Below are 21,549 nucleotides of genomic sequence, written 5' to 3'. Positions count from 1 at the left end.
TTTTGAAATCTAATCTCAGGTGTAAATGTCAGGATTGATAAACCTTATTTGTTAAATCTCAATGTAGTGGAGGGGAGTGTTTGAGACTTACGTCAAAATGATTGAGATGCAACCTATACATAAGAGATTGATGACTTCTTGAGTGTTAATTGATTGTAAATAATAGTAATGATATCCCATTACCACAGGTGTTTCACTTTGAATGGTTGGTAGTACTTTTCTTTATCAACATTCATTATTATGTAAATAAGGATTTGCTTTTGTCTACTGCAGAGTCTTCTGATACGTTTCCTCAGAAGAGACACCATGGGCATCAATAGCACTTCCTCCTATGGGGGTAGCCCTACGCCACCACCCTGCAACATAAGCAACACTTTTTTTTGCGGGGACCAAAACTCCAATGGCACCAATAGTTTTGCCACATCATCATTTGTTGAAATGTTCTGGTCATTCTATGGCGTAGATAGCAGCATAGATGAGGTGATGCAACAGTGTCACATACTTGCCGATTCTATTGTGTGGTTGAGCATCAAGATCTTCACCCTGCTGACAGGTCTCCCAGCCAACGTGGGCCTGCTGTGGCTGTTGATGAGCAGCAAGAAGGCCCTGTCAGCCTCTAAGGTCTTGGGCCTCAACCTGTCCATCCTGGACATCCTCTACTGCCTCTGCCTGCCCATGGACATCTACATTGCCATGCACCACGATGCGTCCCAACAGATGCTCACGGCAGCCGAAGCCCTCTACGCCCTCAACATCTTCGGATGTCCTCTCCTGCTGGCCTGCATGTGTGTGGAGCGCTACCTGGCAGCAGCCCACCCCATGACCTACATACGGCTGGGGAAGTGGCAGTACCGCGCCGGGGTTTGTGTCCTGGCCTGGCTTCTCACCCTGGTGGTGATGCTGCTGGCCTACTTCCAGGGGGTGTTCTCCATGGCTTTGTACTTGGCCCTCACCACTTCACTCCTGTTCCTGATCATGCTGATGTGTCTGGTGGGCATTGTGTGGGTGCTGTGCAAGAGTAGGCCTGGAGAGGGCTCAGGATCTGGGGGAAGTATGAACCTGAAGAGGAGAGCTCTGAAGAACATCTTAGCTGTGCTGGTACCCTCCGTGGTGGCCTACACTCCTCTGGTGGCCCTGGTGCCCTTCATGTCCATGTGGCACCTGGAGGAGGAGGACCAGGAGGCTAACAGCATACACTGCCGCATCCTCCAGCTTCTCCTGGCCTTCCCTAACTTCGGCCTGTTCATTGGACCCCTGTTCTACCTGGCCCGCATCAGGCTGCTGCTCCCCTGCTGCAGGAAGGGAAATAATAAAGCGCTAGCAGACTCCAAGACACAGGCAGAATAGGCTATATTTCAGGTGTCTTTAGATACACAGTAAATAGTTCAATATTCCTGTGCTCCAGTATGAAATGTATATTTATGACAGTTACCAAGGTAAAGTTGTTTTAATTACATTGATATTTTTCTAGCCTGGGCACCAGTCTGTTTGTGTCATCATGCCACTCCTTGTTATGAAAAACATGACGAGGAGTTGACATGATAGCACAAACAGATCTGAGACCAGGCTAATATATTTACAAGTTTAATGATATGAAATTTGATATGATATGGAATGTTTTATTTAGCGCTGTCATCCAATTTAGTAAAAAATTATGATAAAAACAGATGTTTTGTTGCCTCACGACCTCCCTCTCCACTTCCTCCAGGCGCCATTCAACAGAGTTGAAAAGGTTTGCGTAATATTTTCTTGTGACGCACCAAGGACTCATCCTCATCTTTTTCCATTCAGTGTGAAACTGAACCATGCAAATATCTAAGGAATGATCAACATTTGGGTCTGCCGTTTCACTCTCAACTCACAGAAACTGAGACCAATTTGCCTGCTGTATAATGAGCAGTGTGCTTTTTCTCTGTATAGTGCTTTCATAGAGTTAGTAGATAAAAACACCACATGTACAATTCTACAGAGGTTACTTCATGTCATAAAGTAATATGAGCCAATCTGTATGAATCATCATGCCCATAGGAAATCAATTGCTAATTGTAGGATAAAGTTGTCGGCTCATCAAAGATAGCCAGTGTTTGTCCTTGTTACTACATGACCTGATGCATTGTGATGATTACAAAGCCAAGACATCAGATGAGGGTATGTTGAAATTCAATTGAATATATTAAAATGAGAAAATACAGAGTGACTGTGTGTGGCTCTACTACCAACCCTCAGACTTGAGGCTTGAGGCCTAACCTTGGGATAAAACGTTTCTATAACCTCCACACAACCGTCTTCGAGGACCACCTCCTTAAGCTTTGGTCTGTCCAGCAGTCTCTCCTTTAAGTCTACCGTATGCCTTGGGCGTGACTATATGATGACAATGCCCTAGCAGTACTAGCGAAGGGCTCCACCACTGTGTTGTAGACGGCCTGGTACTCATTGACACTCAGACCATGGATGAGCGGAGACGGTCAGTTGGCTTGGTTGGCTTAGTGCACACTTCAGATAGCAGTAGAGTTCTATATCTCCTTTGGGATACGGAGGGTAGACACTTTACACTGCTTTAATGGAATTGTATATACTCCCCTTCTCATTATTCATCCCCCACCCCCTCTTTCCTTCTTCAGTTTCTGTACAAGAAGAAGAGTCAACAGAATGTGAACAGATGGAATAGAGTACTATTCAAGTTGTCAGTACAGAGGAAGAGAAACTGCAATCCCTCTGGGACAGATTTATTAAGCATTTGCATCAAGTGCAAAGTTGGGACCAAGCTAGTACAGTAGTTTGCATCATAGAAAGAGTCATTTGGGTCGGGTGTTTTTAGCACTGATAACCTAGTCTCAGATTTGTTTTTAGCTTTCTTGTCAACTTTGGTATGACAATGATTGACCGTAGGAGTTCACAATACATCATAAACAGATCTGGGACCAGGCTCATCAAAGTGTAGTCAGTGTAGCTCATAGAATTAGGAATTGGAAATTGGTGTAGTTTACCTGTCTTTGGGGATGGATGGCAGCCTGGTCTACAGCCTCCTCTGGTCTCCCGGTGGTTGGATTCAGAGCCAGGCATGGCTGTGTACCAACACTGACCCCCAGCTCTACTAACCCCTGGCCTGTGTGGCACTGCCTTGTTTGAACCCTGGCTTAACCTTAGTGTCTGCTTCTGCCAAAGAGATAATGAGAAAACATATGATTATCCATATGACTTCATAATCCATCATTTGAAATGTTTTATTTTGTCTGGGGCTACTAACTGTAGCTCGGCCAAAGCAATATTTAAATCTGTCCAATACCAATAGATATTATGAAAAATGCATTTGATTTAGAATGAGAAATTCATTTGACTTCATTAACAAGCTACTAACTTGCTACTGTAGCCTTTTCTAACTCAAGCTCTAATTATTTATTCAATATATCAATATAAACCATAAGAATAAAACATGTTTCAAATGCACAGCAGCAAATTATGCTTCTTTGTGAGACTAATTGCGTTGTAAAACACCAGTACAATAGAACAGTTTGTTTTCCCTACCTCAACCATTTCAAGTTATTTCAGTGAAGAGAGCGCCAACTGTTTCACACTGTTATTTTTCCAGTGACTTGTTTTTTCTTAACAAACAAAAACACATTCAAACGCTTGCATGTTCTAGAATTTGTGGGCTGATATAGAATTCTAGTCTTGTGCAATGAATGTAGGAGCACATAATAAAAGTGTCATGTCAACAACATGCACCCCCGTCTCACAATGAAATCCCATAAGAATGAGGAATTAAAGGGGCTATAAAACCAAAAGTGCATAATTCAGACAGACAGAAAAATAGACAGAAAGTGGGTGTATTTTCCTCCCTACAGCGAAGGACATTAAGTCACAATCAAACAGAGTAGATTGTGAAAAGCAAAAACTGCCCAAAGACCCTTCAGCTCATGTCAATTTGCCTGAATGTTTATGAATACGTTCATTGTGATCCATTACACCACAACAATCTTAATACTAATATAGACATATACTTTTATTTCTTCAAACATGCATACAACATTGTGTGAAAGAATCATGAAATCTAAAAATGTTGAATTACCCACAATCCTAAAAATAGAGTCACGTTCCAAGATGGGAAATTCAAGGTGATTAAAACCAAAGGCATCTAATTAGTTAAATTACTCTATCGTCTCTCTCTTTGTCTATCCTCATGAAAGATACTTACATTTTGAGCAAAATATTAAAGATGTACTATACAGAAATCGCTCTGCCATTTCCTGGTTGCTAAAATTCTAATAGTTCTCCTCATTTTAGTTTATGTGACAAAACAAGCAATGTATAGTGTAGAGAATCATTGACCCATCTAAACGGCTGTGAAATATATTTTCAATAAAGAAAAATATTGTATTTTCAGCTGTTTGAAGCTGGTGACAAAATCAAAAGAAGCAAAAACTAAATGTAAGAACAGGAAGCATAGAAATACAGCACATAGTACAGATCTACCGCTTCTTAGACATGCTTTCAATGAGAGGGATAGATCTATAACACACATTTCTACATATTGCAGCTTTAAGTTTGATTTACATTATCTTGGTAAAATTAAATGAACAAATCATTGAAAACACTTGCATACATACATTTCTTTTTTATTTTGGGGTATTTTTACACTTTATTAAGACTGTTATGAAATGACAGAGGAATTACAGATATGGGAGAAACAGATTGAGGGGTTGGAGCGGGGGTCTTCGGTGGGAAGAGAGGTGACGTGTCTAAGCCGGGTGCGTTACCACTCGACCAGGGGCTCTGCACGACTTGCATTCATTTTTATTCATTATATGTATTGTTATTTTTTCAATTTCAATTCACCCCAGAATAATTTCTGACAGTGTGGCTGTGTGGTTGAGTGGGTAAAATTTAATGTAACATCTTCCTTGCCCTTTCTTTATAAACTTTCAGAATAAAGCATATCTTTTTTGGGGGGTGGGGGGGATTCCACATAAAACAATCTCTCTATTTGCATTTCTAAACCATTGATTGTATGGGAAACACCGTTTTTGTGTTTTGATGCTGCCTTTTACATGCACTGAAACCCCAAGAAGTGTTTACTGCACTCTCCTAAAAACACCAATATTCAGGGTGAAGAACCAATTTGGGTGTTTCAGAGTGCTACATTTCTGTTTTAAAACACTTACTTTGGGTTTACATTCAATCACCCTTCAAACACCAGATCTCAGTTCAGATGCACTACTGTTCACGGTTTCATTACACAATCATGGTGTTTTGACACTTTTTATTTATACAGTAGGCCCAGAATGTACCCAACTAAAACAGCAGAGGGTGATCAAATGCAGTGTGTTGTTGTCTGTTTCTGAAATACTGCTTTCCCATAGGATTTACCGTATTTTGCCTGTAAAATAAATTGGGCAATGTTTATGACCCCCTTACACACAAGCCAATTTTTACCACATTCTTGCCTGCATAGGCCTTTTATACCTCGCATGTGCATGCCGGCATGCAGGTGGGGCGTGGTAGAAGTGATGTGCAGATTTGGGTGGGAATCTATTTTAATAAATCCATAACAAATAAACCATTGTTAATTTGCTTAGGCAGGTCCTAAGAAACATAATACGCATAATAAAATGTATTTCCAAACCAATAGAATGGCCTATTTATAGTTCAATTATGTTACTTCCAAATGAATGAGATCAATAGTTAATTATTTTTTAAAAATCATTAAACAGACAAGACACACCCACCCCATCACAGTCAACACATAGTAAGAATAAAATGGAATTTTAAGAACAGAATACATATAATACAAATAATATATTTCCCACACAACTTGTGTCATGGGAATATTTTGAAACAGAGGCAAACACCATGCTTGTTTGTATCCAGGTTTCATCTCTTTCCTACCCTCACTCCACTTTGTTAGGGAGTAGCCGTCGGGTTTTATATTGAGTGTGTCTTCATCAAGATACCGATAGAACATAATAGCAATCCTATTTTCAAAAGCATGTGAGTCTGGTGTTTATATTTCACAACCTCTGCGGGATTTAGGACTTGCCTATACACAATCTAGCAAAATAATAAACCTACACTGGGCTACATTATTATATGTTAAACGTTTCTGATCAGTGATAGATGAGCGAACGAGACGAGCTTTACCACAGTCACTAATTTGCCCATCCATAAACCAATTAACCAAATAGGCCTAGTCTATTTGCTAGAGATGGAGATTCAGTGATACAAAATGACATTGATTTAGACAAATCAGTGAAGTCACAGGCTTTTGTTCAGGATTAGACCTAGATGCTAAACAACTGCGAGTGAAGAGTAAAGTAATGTACTTGGTAAACTACATGACATGCAATCAAAATGTTTTGATAAATGATCCAACTAACCAAGATGATCATGAGCAGCACTCACTTAAATGTAGCTAGCATTTCCCTAGCCTTATTGTAACCTAACCGATTGATTTATCAGGAGGAGTACCCATGCTTGTCTCAAAGCAGCGCGATGGCGCTGTCCCAATCAAAACGGCGCTGAAATTATCATCTAGTTGACCACACGCGGGTAGGCTATTGCTTCAAATGTATTACATAGAATGGATGATTTTGGGAGTTCCAGTAAACAACAATTTGATAGATGCCTTCAATTGTATTAACCTACTTTATTTCAAAATGTCCGTCAATCAGTGATATTTATTCCCACAGTAATTCTTTATGGGACCCATCAAATTGTTTATAAGAAAACAGTGCATGCTGGCGGGGCTCTGCGAAGATGGGAGAAGTAACATGCCTTGCAAAATTAAGAACTGGCAGGATGGTTAACTCGCGCTGCCTGGCGACCATCAAAGCTTTAAGAGCGTAGTGCGTGACAATGTCGCCTCAGCATTGTGGCTACATTTCATACTAAACCCGTGGGCAGAAGTTTACCGAAATGATTTAGGCTACTATGGTCGTTAGGCGGAAATAAAAGTTTCGGCTATGATACCATCGATACCTTTCAGATATAAGGAAAAGGTGGAAAAAAGTTGGAGGTATAGTAAAGTTGACAGAAATACGTATTGGTATGAAAGGGATAACATGTGTCAATATGCACTCTGATATAGGCCTATAGTAGCTCTATGCCCTAATGACATTTACCGGGTGTTCTGTTTCAACAACAAATGCTGGATTGCTTTAAACAAAGTGTTAATCTCCTTCTGCATCTTGTATAAAGCAAAAGGATGACAGACAATAGGGTTTGTTCGTCAAGGTAGCCTATAAAAAAATAAAACTCAAACAAAGGACACAGCACTCATTCATGCAGGCCATTCCAAAGGTCAATGTGGAAAATCAACAATATAGTTTTCTAGTGTATTATTTTACTTTCCACAATACATTTGAAATGAAAGACAACAACTTGTCATGTTTAAAAGATTTATGCTCCTGTTAAATTGACACTTGATACATTAGTCATGGACAGAGAGCAGGGAGATCGAATCGTGGGGAGTCGCCACATATGTTATGCAAACAAACACACACATATACACAAGTTGGCACAACTGTAGGTCTTGCGGTTTCCAGACCTTTGAAGCACAAACTATTATTGTAGCGGTTGCCTGGCAGTGTCGGCAGTATCAGCTGCATCGCTTTCCCATGGGATTGCCAGAGATTTAGAGAGCAAGAAATAGAAGCAGGGAGATGCCGCGCTGCGCTCCACTCACACATTTGGCAAACCGCCCTTGTAGGCTAGCCTACTTCTCTCACCCTCGAGCTACTCTCCAATCCTCGCTAGACCTAATAAGTGAATTCAACAGACAACCAAGAACGTGACTGCGTTAATGGAACGCATGGCAAGAAGCAGTAAGGTTCGTTTTTTAAACATTTTGCAAACATATGCGAAAGCTGAGTTTTCAGTCGTGATGCTGAGAGACATTGTTGTAAATCAACAACCTCGAGCGAGAGGAAATTGACTTTCGACGGACAGGCGTAAACTCTTCTCAGCTTCAAAGACTGATGGTTATTGCTACAGAGGTGAGTAGATAAATCACGCCTTATAATTATGTTATTAATATGTTATATACAATGTTATACGACCTTACCTTTGTATGCTGAAATTGTAGGGGTATATTTTTGGTAACTATGTGGTACTATCTGAATGAGAAAATAATTCGCTTTTATTTTGTTTGAATTTCGACATAATTTCACAAAAGGGGAAATTACATGTTTTTGCATTCAAACCAAACACTGCGCTGTGTCCTGGCTTCTATGTGATGAAACTCTATCTTTAGGCTGCTTTATTCATCTATTCCTGAATGGTTATCCCATCACGTGGAATGGCATTGTGCATACGTTCTCCGGAGGTATGGGAGATATGTTAAATACATACATTCATTCAAATTCATTTTACAGACTCCATTGCAGTCCCCTGAAATCCATATGTTATGAAAAACACCCAGTTGACATAAACCTTGCAAGCTAAGCCATATACTGTCAAATCAAGTTTCATTAATTGGCAGTAGGTTAAGATGAATAAATATCATGATTATTGGCCAGACTTTGGCTGTGCTGTGCTATTCAGAGGAAGAAGACATCCATATCTCCAGTGTCTCCCTTGACAGCTCACAGAAAGGACTGGGGATTGAGCCATAACGCTTCTAACAGATATCATATCCCCACTGTCATGAATGGAGAATAGTGGTGGAGAGATAGGAAATAACCCCACTGTCATGAATGGAGAATAGTGGTAGAGAGATAGGACATATCCCCACTGTCGTGAACGAAGACTGATAGAGTGGTAGAGAGAGGAGAAGGGATGTTCGTCTTTTGCCTGTCTCCTGTGTGAAAAGAAGATTTGACCTGAATGGAGAGTAGATAGAGGAGACAGAGGGGATTCAAACAGATATCACCCCTTTCATTAATGGGGAGTAGAGGTAGAGAGGGGAACGAGAGGAGAGGGGATGTTCGTCTTTTCACTTCTCTCTGTCTCCTCTGTGAAAAGAAGACTTGAATGACCTGCACTTTGATCACACTGAATTATTTCTCTTCTCCTGGCTATAAATAGTCTCATCCTGTCTGTGCTCAGAGCACCTCACAGCCCCTGGCCGGGGAATCTGTGCACTACAGGCAGGGCTAGGAATCTGTATAGACACACACACACACACACACACACACACACACACACACACACACACACACACACACACACACACACACACACACACACACACACACACACACACACACACACACACACACACACACACTAACACATACACACACACACGCACACTGCAGTACAGTTCACTGTAGGAGCAGTCAACTGTGCCGGCTAGTATAGAGATGACCGTTCTTTAAAAAACATCGAAAACGTATGTCATATGTCATGACAGTTTGTCATGAACTGATATATGTTATGGTTCCTTAATAACCTAATAAAATCTACTGGAAAGTATCTTAGAGATTACTGATAGCATAGAGCTTTCTAAATGGCATTACATTCACTTAAGCTCCAAAGCATGAGCTGGAAATATCAAGCCTAATTTCAGACCCACTTTCTGAATTAGGATTCAGTTCCCATAAAGACATTTAAAAGGCTGGCATATTACATCCCCTCTCACAGAGAAAATAGTATCCTTCCACTTTCTTCTAATGAGGAAAGCTACATGTCTTGATTATTCATCCGGATGTCAAATACCCCCCCCAAATAACTATTTATATAAAGGTTGAGAGCCATTAATAATACTTTTTGAAGGATCCCCTTATTTCGGTCTCAGATAGAAAGGGGGCAGATCTCTGCTTGTTTTGTTCCCTCTCCAGGTCAACATATCCCCCAGAGAGTAGCAGCAGCAGCGTCATCCCACAATGACCTTTGCTGCCACTGCTAGGTTGTGGTTGTGTGGTCCCTTGGGACAGGACAGAGGTAATCCGGATGGGTTCATAGTGTGCGTCCCAAATGCTCCCTACATAGTGCACACATTTTGACCAGGACCCATAGGGCATCTCGCCAAAAGTTGTGCATTGGACCCTAGTCAAAAGTGATACACTATATAGGGAATAGGATGCCATTTGGGACGCAACCATGGTGGTTAGGTATGGGAGGGTTTCGATGGCTGCCTTCCATTTAAAGGAAACAAGACTCCCCAGGGATCCCTGATGCATCTTATAGCGCTATGCTAATGGCTGCTAAGCATCTTCACAGAGCTGTGATGTTTTACACAAAGTCAGTGCTTTTATGTGGAGTGAAGTTACTTTAACTCTCCTCCTCTCAAGTTGTCTGTTTTTTTGGTTGACTATGTGCCCATGAGTTCCTTTGAAGGGTTCCAATAGAACTCTCTGGAAACCCAAATGAATTATATTTCAGGGGAAGGAGGAAGCTGATGTGTGTGTAGTTCTATGCTTTGTGTAATTTCAGTTAGACCAGTATATGAGTGACTGAGAGTAAATGTACATAGGCTGGATTGTTGTGTAATCACTTTAGTTCCATTTCAGTCATGGGAATATTTTATTGGTTGAAAGCATCAATTGCTTTTCATCTGATAATCCATCTGATGAGGGCCACTGAGTGTGAGGTGACCTTATTCTGTTGAGACCATTAGCAGGTAGCCTAGCGGTTAAGAGCGTTGGGTCAGTAACCAAAATGTTTCCCCCGAGCCGACTAGGTGAAAATCTGTCGATGTGCCTTGAAGCAAATGCGCTTGTAAATTGCTGTGGATAAGAGTGTCTGCTAAATGACACTTTAAAAAAAACTATTGTTATTGGAAAGATTGCCTTATTGCAAGAATAATGTGACTGTATTCAGTAGCTTATAGTTTGATGTAAGGATGAATCTGTGAAATGACTTTTGCAGTTTTCTAATCATGGATCTTTGTCTGATCCTGACACTTTTACAGCAATATCCCTGACACGTTTACAACAATATCCCTGACATGTTTACAGCAATATCCCTGACACGTTTACAGCAATATCCCTGACACGTTTACAGCAATATCCCTGACACGTTTACAACAATATCCCTGAAACATTTACAGAAATATCCCTGAAACGTTTACAGCAAAATCCCTGACACGTTTACAGCAATATCCCTGAAACGTTTACAGAAATATCCCTGAAACATTTACAGCAAAATCCCTGACACGTTTACAACAATATCCCTGACACGTTTACAGCAAAATCCCTGACACGTTTACAGCAATATCCCTGAAACATTTACAGAAATATCCCTGAAACGTGTACGGCAATATCCGTGAAAGGTTTACAGCAACATCCTCATGATCAGGAAGAGCTGTGGTGTTTTGTGATAGAAGAAAGTGCATCCATTCTTTCTCTCCTCTCCTCCATAAAGGGTGTTCATATGGTGGCAACAAAGCAATAAAGGAAAAATGTGTCATATGTACTCATGCTGGAATACACTATATAACTTACAAAGGAAAAGCTTGGATGAAATTATTCATTCTTCAGAGTTAATGAAAGGGGCAAATACAGTTTCGTTCAGATCAGGACTCTATACTAGAATATGGAACTTGAGTGCAAGAGAAGGTGATGTTGAAATAGGGTTTCCCAAAGCAGTTTGATAACTGTGCGGCTTTCAATTTCCGCGCTCCCTTGGGTGCATGACATTTCGTTAATTCACACCAATTTATTCCCATGCTCATACTCTAACCCCTTTTTAGCATGGGTAAAGTTTTTCCAAAATCACATGTAATGACTGAAATAATATGAGAGCTCACAGAAAGAATACCAATAGAGCTGCAAGCAGCATTAAAACGTGGTGCTGGCTTCAGAGTGGGCTGAAAGACAGTTGCTCTGCAGCATTATACATCCTCCCTCGTGTACATGTAACAATTGAAAACACTTTAGGTGCACGTTTCAAGTTGATAGAGCGAAGAACAGTGGAGTTATTAGGGTTAATTGAGGACGCAATATATATTTTTTTACAAAGATGCCATGCAAATGTGTTCCTTATGATGAGCAAAACTGACAATCTGCTAATCTGCCAAGGCTGACCTCGTTACTCTGGTGTACGTTCTGGTATTACCTGGCCCTTAAAATGACTCCAAAACACTACAACAACCTTTACAACAGCTTTTCAAGTTTTGTGTTACACTCATGCTAACGTCAAACCATAGGGCAGAGCTAACATATTTCATTATCCTGTCTAAGTGATATACACTGAATTGGTTCACCAATTACTTTGCAGACAGAGTTCAGTGTGTCAAATCGGAGGGCATGCTGTCCGGTCCTCTGGCAGTCTCTATGGGGGTGCCACAGGGTTCAATTCTCGGGCCGACTCTTTTCTCTGTATATATCAATGATGTTGCTCTTGCTGCGGGCGATTCCCTGATCCACCTCTACGCAGACAACACCATTCTATATACTTTCGGCCCGTCATTGGACACTGTGCTATCTAACCTCCAAACGAGCTTCAATGCCATACAGCACTCCTTCCGTGGCCTCCAACTGCTCTTAAACGCGAGTAAAACCAAATGCATGCTTTTCAACCGATCGCTGCCTGCACCCGCATGCCCGACTAGCATCACCACCCTGGATGGTTCCGACCTTGAATATGTGGACATCTATAAGTACCTAGGTGTCTGGCTAGACTGCAAACTCTCCTTCCAGACTCACATCAAACATCTCCAATCGAAAATCAAATCAAGAGTCGGCTTTCTATTCCGCAACAAAGCCTCCTTCACTCACGCTGCCAAGCTTACCCTAGTAAAACTGACTATCCTACCGATCCTCGACTTCGGCGATGTCATCTACAAAATGGCTTCCAACACTCTACTCAGCAAACTGGATGCAGTCTATCACAGTGCCATCCGTTTTGTCACTAAAGCACCTTATACCACCCACCACTGCGACTTGTATGCTCTAGTCGGCTGGCCCTCACTACATATTCGTCGCCAGACCCACTGGCTCCAGGTCATCTACAAGTCCATGCTAGGTAAAGCTCCACCTTACCTCAGTTCACTGGTCACGATGGCAACTCCCATCCGTAGCACGCGCTCCAGCAGGTGTATCTCACTGATCATCCCTAAAGCCAACACCTAATTTGGCCGCCTTTCGTTCCAGTACTCTGCTGCCTGTGACTGGAACGAATTGCAAAAATCGCTGAAGTTGGAGACTTTTATCTCCCTCACCAATTTCAAACATCAGCTATCTGAGCAGCTAACCGATCGCTGCAGCTGTACATAGTCTATATGTAAATAGCCCACCCATTTTCACCTACCTCATTCCCATACTGTTTTTATACTGTTTTTTTATTTATTTACTTTTCTGCTCTTTTGCACACCAATATCTCTACCTGTACATGACCATCTGATCATTTATCACTCCAGTGTTAATCTGCAAAATTGTATTATTCGCCTACCTCCTCATGCCTTTTGCACACATTGTATATAGACTGCCCATTTTTTTCTACTGTGTTATTGACTTGTTAATTGTCTCCTCCATGTGTAACTCTGTGTTGTCTGTTCACACTGCTATGCTTTATCTTGGCCAGGTCGCAGTTGCAAATGAGAACTTGTTCTCAACTAGCCTACCTGGTTAAATAAAGGTGAAATATATATATATATTTTTTTTAATTACAGAACATTATGAACACCTGCTCTTTCCATCACATAGACCGACCAGGTGAATCCAGGCGAAAGCTGTGATCCCTTATTGATGTCACCTGTTAAATCCACTTAAATCGGTGTAGTTGAAGGGGAAGATACAGGCTAAAGAATGATTTTTAAGCCTTGAGACAATTGAGACATGGATTGGGCGCACCGGTTTGAGTCACCAGTTTGAGTGTGTCAAGAACTGCCATGCTGCAGGGTTTTTCACGCTCAACAGTTTCCTGTGTGTATCAAGAATGGTCCACCACCCAAAGGACATCCAGCCAGCTTGACACAACTGTGGGAAGCATTGGAGTCATCATGGGCCAGCATCCCTGTGGAACTCTTTCGACATCTTGTAGAGTCCATGCCCATGTTGCCGATGCGAAATGGCTAGCTAGTTAGCGGTGGTGCGCGCTGGTAGCGTTTCAATCGGTTACGTCACTCGCTCTGAGACCTTGAAGTAGGGGGTCCCCTTGCACTGCAAGGGCCGCGGCTTTTGTGGAGCGATGGGTAACGATGCTTCGAGGGTGACTGTTGACGTATGCAGAGCATCCCTGGTTCGCGCCCAGGTCGGGGCGAGGGGACGGACGTAAAGTCTATACTGTTTCACCCAGACGAATTGAGGCTGTTGTGAGGGCAAAAGGGGGTGCAACTCAATATTAGGATGATGTTCCTAGTGTTTTGTACACTCAGTGTACTTCGATATTGGAAAAATTGCAATTGGGCAATGAGATATTGCAACGTGTGGAAGAATAATAATAAGAAAGAAAAATTCCATCAAAAACAATAGGTTTGCTTAAATATCGGAGTCAGTGCAGATAGAAAGATCAATTCACAGATACTAGGAAATGTAGATCATGATATCAGCAGTATAATCTGCTAATGTTATGGGTGAAGACCTCCTCCTCCTCCTCCTCCGCAGTATAAAAATGCCTTCCATGTCAGTTTAGGAGATTATTAATCCCTCTTCATACTCTGATTAAACATATCATCTTGTACTAAATGATGTGGAGCCAGCTACAAACGACAGTACAGTACAGTAAATCGTGCTCTGTAGCATCTCTGTGTATGTTTATCCAACAATATGTTTGTTTGGACCACTAACTGAACTGAGGTAAGGTAAAGGTTACATTATGGCCAAGAACAGCAGAACACAGAACTGTGGATAAGCATCTAAACTGCAATTGTATAACGTTTATTTTTGTCCTTTATGACCGGTTAACTCTTAAAGGACAACTACAACCACAAACTGGACTGGGAGATATGGTCTAGTACAGGGCTATTCAACTCTTACCCTACGAGGTCCAGAGCTTGCTGCTTTTCTGTTCTACCCGATAATTCATTACACCCGCCAGGTCTAATTCAGTCCCTGATTAGAGGAGAGCAATTAAAAAAAGCAGTGGAACTGGCTTTGAGGTCTGGAGTTGAGTTTGATGGGTTGTTTTGCCGAAAAGCAGACTTCAAATCGCTACTTTCGAGCAGTTTGTCTGAATTGTCAATGGTGAATCACACAGGTTTGTCTTTTTTTATTCCTCGTCTGAATTGTCAATGGTGAATCACACAGGTTTGTCTTTTTTTATTCCTCGTCTGAATTGTCAATGGTGAATCACACAGGTTTGTCTTTTTTTATTCCTCGTCTGAATTGTCAATGGTGAATCACACAGGTTTGTCTTTTTTTATTCCTCGTCTGAATTGTCAATGGTGAATCACACAGGTTTGTCTTTTTTTATTCCTCGTGTTTTCTTTCCAGTAGAGCTTTGTACCAGGATCTAAACCAATAAGTCACTAGTAGTATTGCAGCAGCAGACAGCACCGGCTGCTCTCAAAGGACCCACTTCATCCATTCTTGAAATCATAACAGCTAGAGTCACAATATTGATACAGCAAACAGGTTCTGAACGGTTCAATTTTACCAATCGTTTCCAATTTCAGAGTGCTGATGATCCACCTTGGGGATAAATTGTGTGGTGATCAGCTGTGTGATGGATGGATGGTTGCAATCGTTGTCTCTCTGTCCATTCTGCGGATAGAGCTATTGTCTGTAGGTTATCATCAGACAGCTCCAGACCTGGGTTCAAATACTATTGTAAAGTCATTTAAAATACTTTATCTGGGCTTGATTAAGCTTGCTTGGCGCACTGGAACCAATATAACAGTCCAGTATAACAATGTGCAAACCCCACCCATCTAGCACTCCAGTCAGGCTAAAGCATACTTTATAAGTATTTGAAAGATTTAGAATAGTATTTGAACCCAGGTCTGGATTGCTCATACAGTGGGATTGAGATCACCATGTACTGTCGACAGTTATTGATCTGAGTGAGAGTTCTCCATCTGTCACGTTAATCTGTGTACCGTGGTAGATCTATAGACCTCTATAGCATACAGTCTTCTCAGCTCCAGATCTGATAAAAGTAGCTTCCGTTCCGCCGCCTGAGAGTTATGACTCAAAGAGGTCATAGGTCAGCAGGGAATTTACTGTAGTTAAGTCTCTATCCTCCTCCAAGCATTTGTTTTTGTGTTTCAAGTTTTAATGTCACATGCACAAGAAATGCCTTTCTTGCAAGCTCTAAACCCAACAATGCAGTAATTAATAACCGTAATACAACAAAAATAACACAAGGTAGAACAACAACACAGGAGAAATAAGAACACTAGAAAGTAAGTAAACTATACAGGGTCAGTCAGTTCCAGACCATATTTACAATGTGCAGTGATACTGGCGTGAAAGTGGTTGACTTATTCCACATTGTTGTGTTACAGCCTGAATTCAAAATGTATTAAATTAAATGTTTTTCTCAACCATGTACACACAATAGTGTGTACAAAGTGAAAACATGCTTTTAGACATTTTTGTAAATTGACAGTTTTCTTATATCGCTTTGGTACTATTTTCACAAGTTTGAGTTTGAGTTTAAATTTTGTATTTTTACAGGGAGTCAACATTTCAATAAAAGTGCTGGTTTTAGCCAGCCGGCACATTTTCAACCGCAGTCCCTAGGCAGGTTATTAAAAACAATTACAATAATAATACAGACAATCAATGAGCAGTGAGCACACGCAGTGCAACATAGGACAAGCAACACATAGCATGCGGACAGAGAAACTTATAGGAAGCAGACCATCGGTAAATAGCCCACCCAATTTACCTACCTCATCCCCATACTGTTTTTATTGATTTACCTTTCTGCTCTTTTGCACACCAGTATCTCTACCTGCGCATGACCATCTGATCATTTATCACTCCAGTGTTAATCTGCAAAATTGTAATTATTCGCCTACCTCCTCATGCCTTTTGCACACAATGTATATAGACTCCCCTTTTTTTCTATTGTGTTATTGACTTGTTAAATGTTTACTCCATGTGTAACTCTGTGTTGTCTGTTCACACTGCTATGCTTTATCTTGGCCAGGTCGCAGTTGCAAATGAGAACTTGTTCTCAACTAGCCTACCTGGTTAAATAAAGGTGGGGAAAAAAATTGTCCTGCTGAAAGGTGAATTAATCTCCCAGTGTCTGTTGGAAAGCAGACTGAACCAGGTTTTCCTCTAAGATTTTGCTTGTGCTTAGCTCCATTCTAGTTATTTTTTTTATCCTGAAAAACTCCCCAGTCCTTAACGATTACAAGCATACCCATAACACGATGCAGACACCACTATGCTTGAAAATATGGAGAGTGGTACTCAGTAATGTGTTGTATTGGATTTTCCTCAAACATAACACTTTGTTTTCAGGACAATTTTTTTGTTGTTGCAATATTACTTTAGTGCTTTGTTGCAAACAGGATGCATATTCTGTGCAGGCTTCCTTCTTTTCACTCTGTCAATTAGGTTAGTATTGTAGAGTAACTACAACGTTGTTGATCAATCCTCAGTTTTCTCCTATCACAGCCAGTAACCTCTGTAACTGTTTTAAAGTCACCGTTGGCCTCATAGTGAAATACCTTAGCAGTTTCCTTCCTCTACGGCAACTGAGTTAGGAAGGACGCCTGTATCTTTGTAGTGACTGGGTGTATTTATACACCATCCAAACTGTAATTAATAACATCAGCAGCTCAAAAGGATATTCAATGTCTGCTTTTTTGTTTTTGTTTACCCATCTACCAATAGGTGCCCTTTGCGAGGCATTGGAAAACCTCCCTGGTCTTTGTGGTAAATCTATGTTTGAAATTCCCTGCTCGACTGACCTTACAGATATGTGTGGGGTACAGAGATGAGGAAGTCGTTCAAAAATCATGTTAAACACCATTACACACAAATTCCATGCAACTTTTTAACTTGCACAGTTTTACTCCTGAACTTATTTAGGGGTTGTATACTTATTAGCTCAAGACATTTCAGCTTTTCATTTTTTATTAATTTGCAAAAATGTCTAGAAACCTAATTCCACTTGGACATTATGGGGTATTGTGTGTAGGCCAGTGACACAATCTCAATTTCATAAATGTTAAATTCAGGCTGTAACACAACAAAATGTGGAAAAAGTCAAGTGGTGTGAATACTTTCTGAAGGCCCTGTATATGATAAACAGCGGAGCAGCAGCATATATGATGATTGTATGTGAGTGGGTGTGCGTGTGTGTAGAGTCAGTATAAATGTATGTGTATTACGTGCATGAGCAAATTATGAAGTAAGTGTGTGTGTGTGTGTGTGTGTGTGTGTGTGTGTGTATGTGTGTGTGTGTGTGTGTGTGTGTGTGTGTGTGTGTGTGTGTGTGTGTGTGTGTGTGTGTGTGTGTATGTGTGTATGTGTGTGTGTGTGTGTGTGTGTTTGTGTGTGTTGGGAGTGTCAGTGTGCGTGAGTGTGTGTGTTTGTGTGTGTGTGTGTGTGTGTGTGTGTGTGTGTGTGTGTGTGTGTGTGTGTGTGTGTGTGTGTGTGTGTGTGTGTGTGTGTGTGTGTGTGTGTGTGTGTGTGTGTTGGGAGTGTCAGTGTGCGTGAGTGTGTATGGCCCTGTGAGTGTGCACAGAGAATAAAAACATAAATGAATAAAGTGAAAGGGTCAACTTAGATAGTCCTGGTAGCCATTTTGTTAGCTATTTAGCAGTCTTATGGCTTGGGGATGGAAGCTGTTCAGGAACCTGTTGGTGTCAGACTTGATGCACCTGTGCCGCTTGCGGAAGCCTATGGCTTGGGTGGCTGAAGTCTTTAACAACTTCCGGGGCCTTCCTTTTACACCATCTGGTATAAAGTTCCTGGATGGCTGGGAGCTCGGCCCCAGTGATGCACCGGACTGTCCGCACCACCCTCTATAGCGCCATGCGATCGAGGGCGGTGCTATTGCCATACCCATACCAAGCAGTGATGCAGCCAGTCAAGATGTTATCAATGGTACAGCTGTAGAACTTTTTGAGGATTTGAGGGCCCATGCCAAACCATTTTTATCATTGTGTGTGTGTGGGAGGGTGGGGGGTCATTGTGGGGCGGCAGGTAGAGCGTTGGACTAATAACTGGAACCTTGCAAGATCGAATCCCCGAGCTGACAAGGTAAAAATCTGTCGTTCTGCCCCTTTAACCCACTGTTCCTAGGCCGTCATTGAAAATAAGAATTTGTTCTTAACTGACTTGCCTAGTTAAATTAAAGTCTTAGAGTTCTTGGCAACGGGAATGCTGGTGGTCATCTTAAAATGTGTGGATTACAGACTGGAACAAGGAGAAGTTGAAAATGACTGTAAACATGCCTGCCAGCTGTTCTGTGCATGCTCTGAGAATGCACCCTGGAATACCGTCGGGCCTTCTGGGTATTGAACGGTTTAAAGACCTTTCTCACGTTGACCTCAAAGAGCGAGATCACCCAGTCCTCTGGGTCAGTGACGGCCCTCACACCCAGCACGATGTTGTTATTGTCGAAGCGTGCATGAAATGCATTGAGTTCGTCTTTTACATTTTTTTTTAAATTTCACCTTTATTTAACCAGGTAGGCTAGTTGAGAACAAGTTCTCATTTGCAACTGCGACCTGGCCAAAATAAAGCAAAGCAGTGTGACACAGTCAACAACACAGAGTTACACATGGAGTAAACAATAAACAAGCCAATAACACAATAAACAAGTCAATGACACAGTAGTAAAAAGAAAGTCTATATACAGTGTGTGCAAAAGGCATGAGGAGGTAGGCAATAAATAGGCCATAGGAGCGAATAGTTACAATTTAGCAGATTAACACTGGAGTGATAAATGAGCAGATGATGATGTGCAAGTAGAGATACTGGTGTGCAAAAGAGCAGAAAAGTAAATTAAATAAAAACAGTATGGGGATGAGGTAGGTAAATTGGGTGGGCTATTTACAGATGGACTATGTACAGCTGCAGCGATCGGTTAGCTGCTCAGAAAGTTGGTGAGGGAAATAAAGGTCTCCAACTTCAGCAATTTTTGCAATTCGTTCCAGTCACTTGCACCAGATAACTGGAAGGAAAGACGGCCAAATGAGGTGTTGGCCTTGGGGATGATCAGTGAGATATACCTGCTGGAACGTGTGCTACGGGCGGGTGTTGTTATCATGACCAGAGAACTGAGATAAGGCGGAGCTTTACCTAGCATAGACTTATAGATGACCTGGAGCCAGTGGGTCTGGCGACGAATATGTAGCGAGGGCCAGCCGACTAGAGCATACAGGTCGCAGTGGTGGGTGGTATAAGGTTATTTGGTAACAAAACTGATTGCAGTGTGATAGACTGCATCCAGTTTGCTGAGTAGAGTGTTGGAAGCTATTTTGTAGATGACATTGCCGAAGTCAAGGATCGGTAGGATAGTCAGTTTTACTAGGGTAAGTTTGGTGGCGTGAGTGAAGGAGCCTTTGTTGCGAAATAGAAAGCCGATTCTATATTTTATTTTTTGATTGGAGATGTTTAATATGAGTCTGTAAGGAGAGTTTACAGTCTAGCCAGACACCTGGGTATTTATAGTTGTCCACATATTCTAGGTTGGGGTGGTGATGCTAGTCGGGCAGGCGGGTGCGGGCAGCGAACGGTTCAATAGCATGCATTTGGTTTTACTAGCGTTTAAGAGCAGTTGGAGGCCACGGAAGGAGTGTTGTATGGCATTGAAGCTCTCTTTTATCAATGGCGGTTATGATATCGTTTAGTACCTTGAGCGTGGCTGAGGTACACCCGTGACCGGCTCGGAAGCCGGATTGCACAGCGGAGAAGGTACGGTGGGATTCAAAATGGTCAGTGATCTGTTTATTAACTTGGCTTTCAAAGACTTTAGATAGGCAGGGCAGGATGGATATAGGTCTGTAACAGTTTGGGTCTAGGGTGTCACCCCTTTGAAGAGGGGGATGACCGCGGCAGCTTTCCAATCTTTAGGAATCTCGGACGATACGAAAGAAAGGTTGAACAGGCTGGTAATAGGGGTTGCAACAATGGCGGCGGATATTTTTAGAAAGAGAAGGTCCAGATTGTCTGGTAGAGGCATCGTTGGGCAGATCACGGCTGGGTCTTCATTTGTAGTCCGTAATAGACTGTAGCCTCTGCCACATGCTGCGGGCATCAGAGCCTATGTAATATTATTCCACTTTATTCCTATATTGTTATTTTCCTCGTTTGACGTCTCTGTACTTGTTCCTGTTCTCCGCCGTAGCCTCAGGGTTGTCTGTGATAGCTCTGTGTGCGGTAGCCCTGTCCTTTAGTTTAGCTCCATCCTCAGTGTTAATCCAGGGCTTTTGATTGGGGAAGCAGCAAGCCTTCACTGTTGGGATAATGTCGCAAATTCATTTCCTAATGAAGCCAGTGACGGAGGTGGGTAGCTCGTCAATGTTTTTGGCATATTCCAATCAAAACATATCCCAATCAGCTCTAGCAAAGCAGTCCTGTAGCACAATCTCTGATTCTGGTGACCATTTCTTAATGGAGTGAGTCACGGGTACTTCCGGTTTGAGATTCTGCTTGTAAACAGGGAGCAGGAGTACGTAGTCATGATCTGATTTGACGAATAGAACAGCAGCATTACCTGTGTAAGTTTGTGTAAGTTTTGAGTGTGTGTGTTAACCCTAGC

The 21,549-nt window shown here is 41.8% G+C and overlaps 2 protein-coding genes across 2 annotated transcripts in view; both read left to right on the top strand.

The window, feature by feature from the left end:
- Positions 1-306: 306 nt before the first annotated feature.
- On the top strand, positions 307-1,347 carry LOC127908468 (G-protein coupled receptor 183-like). Its single transcript, XM_052467021.1, has one exon. The coding sequence runs from the start codon at positions 307-309 to the stop codon at positions 1,345-1,347; it is 1,041 nt and encodes a 346-aa protein (XP_052322981.1).
- Positions 1,348-6,762: 5,415 nt separating this feature from the next.
- LOC118395934 (carbohydrate sulfotransferase 8-like) overlaps positions 6,763-21,549 on the top strand; it is a 96,409-nt gene continuing 81,622 nt past the window's right edge. The window contains exon 1 of the mRNA XM_035790029.2: positions 6,763-7,991. The gene's annotated coding sequence lies outside the window, so the exon portion shown is untranslated. The remainder of the gene's footprint in view (positions 7,992-21,549) is intronic.

The sequence above is a fragment of the Oncorhynchus keta genome, chromosome 17 (assembly GCF_023373465.1).
Source record: "Oncorhynchus keta strain PuntledgeMale-10-30-2019 chromosome 17, Oket_V2, whole genome shotgun sequence".
Classification (NCBI taxonomy): Eukaryota; Metazoa; Chordata; class Actinopteri; order Salmoniformes; family Salmonidae; genus Oncorhynchus; species Oncorhynchus keta.
The sequence above is the reverse complement of the archived record's forward strand: the minus strand, read 5'-3'. Positions and strand labels throughout refer to the sequence as shown.

Coding starts and splice junctions, on each gene's coding strand:
- LOC127908468 (XM_052467021.1), top strand. CDS start 307: ATGGGCATCAATAGCACTTCCTCCTATGGGGGTAGCCCTACGCCACCA.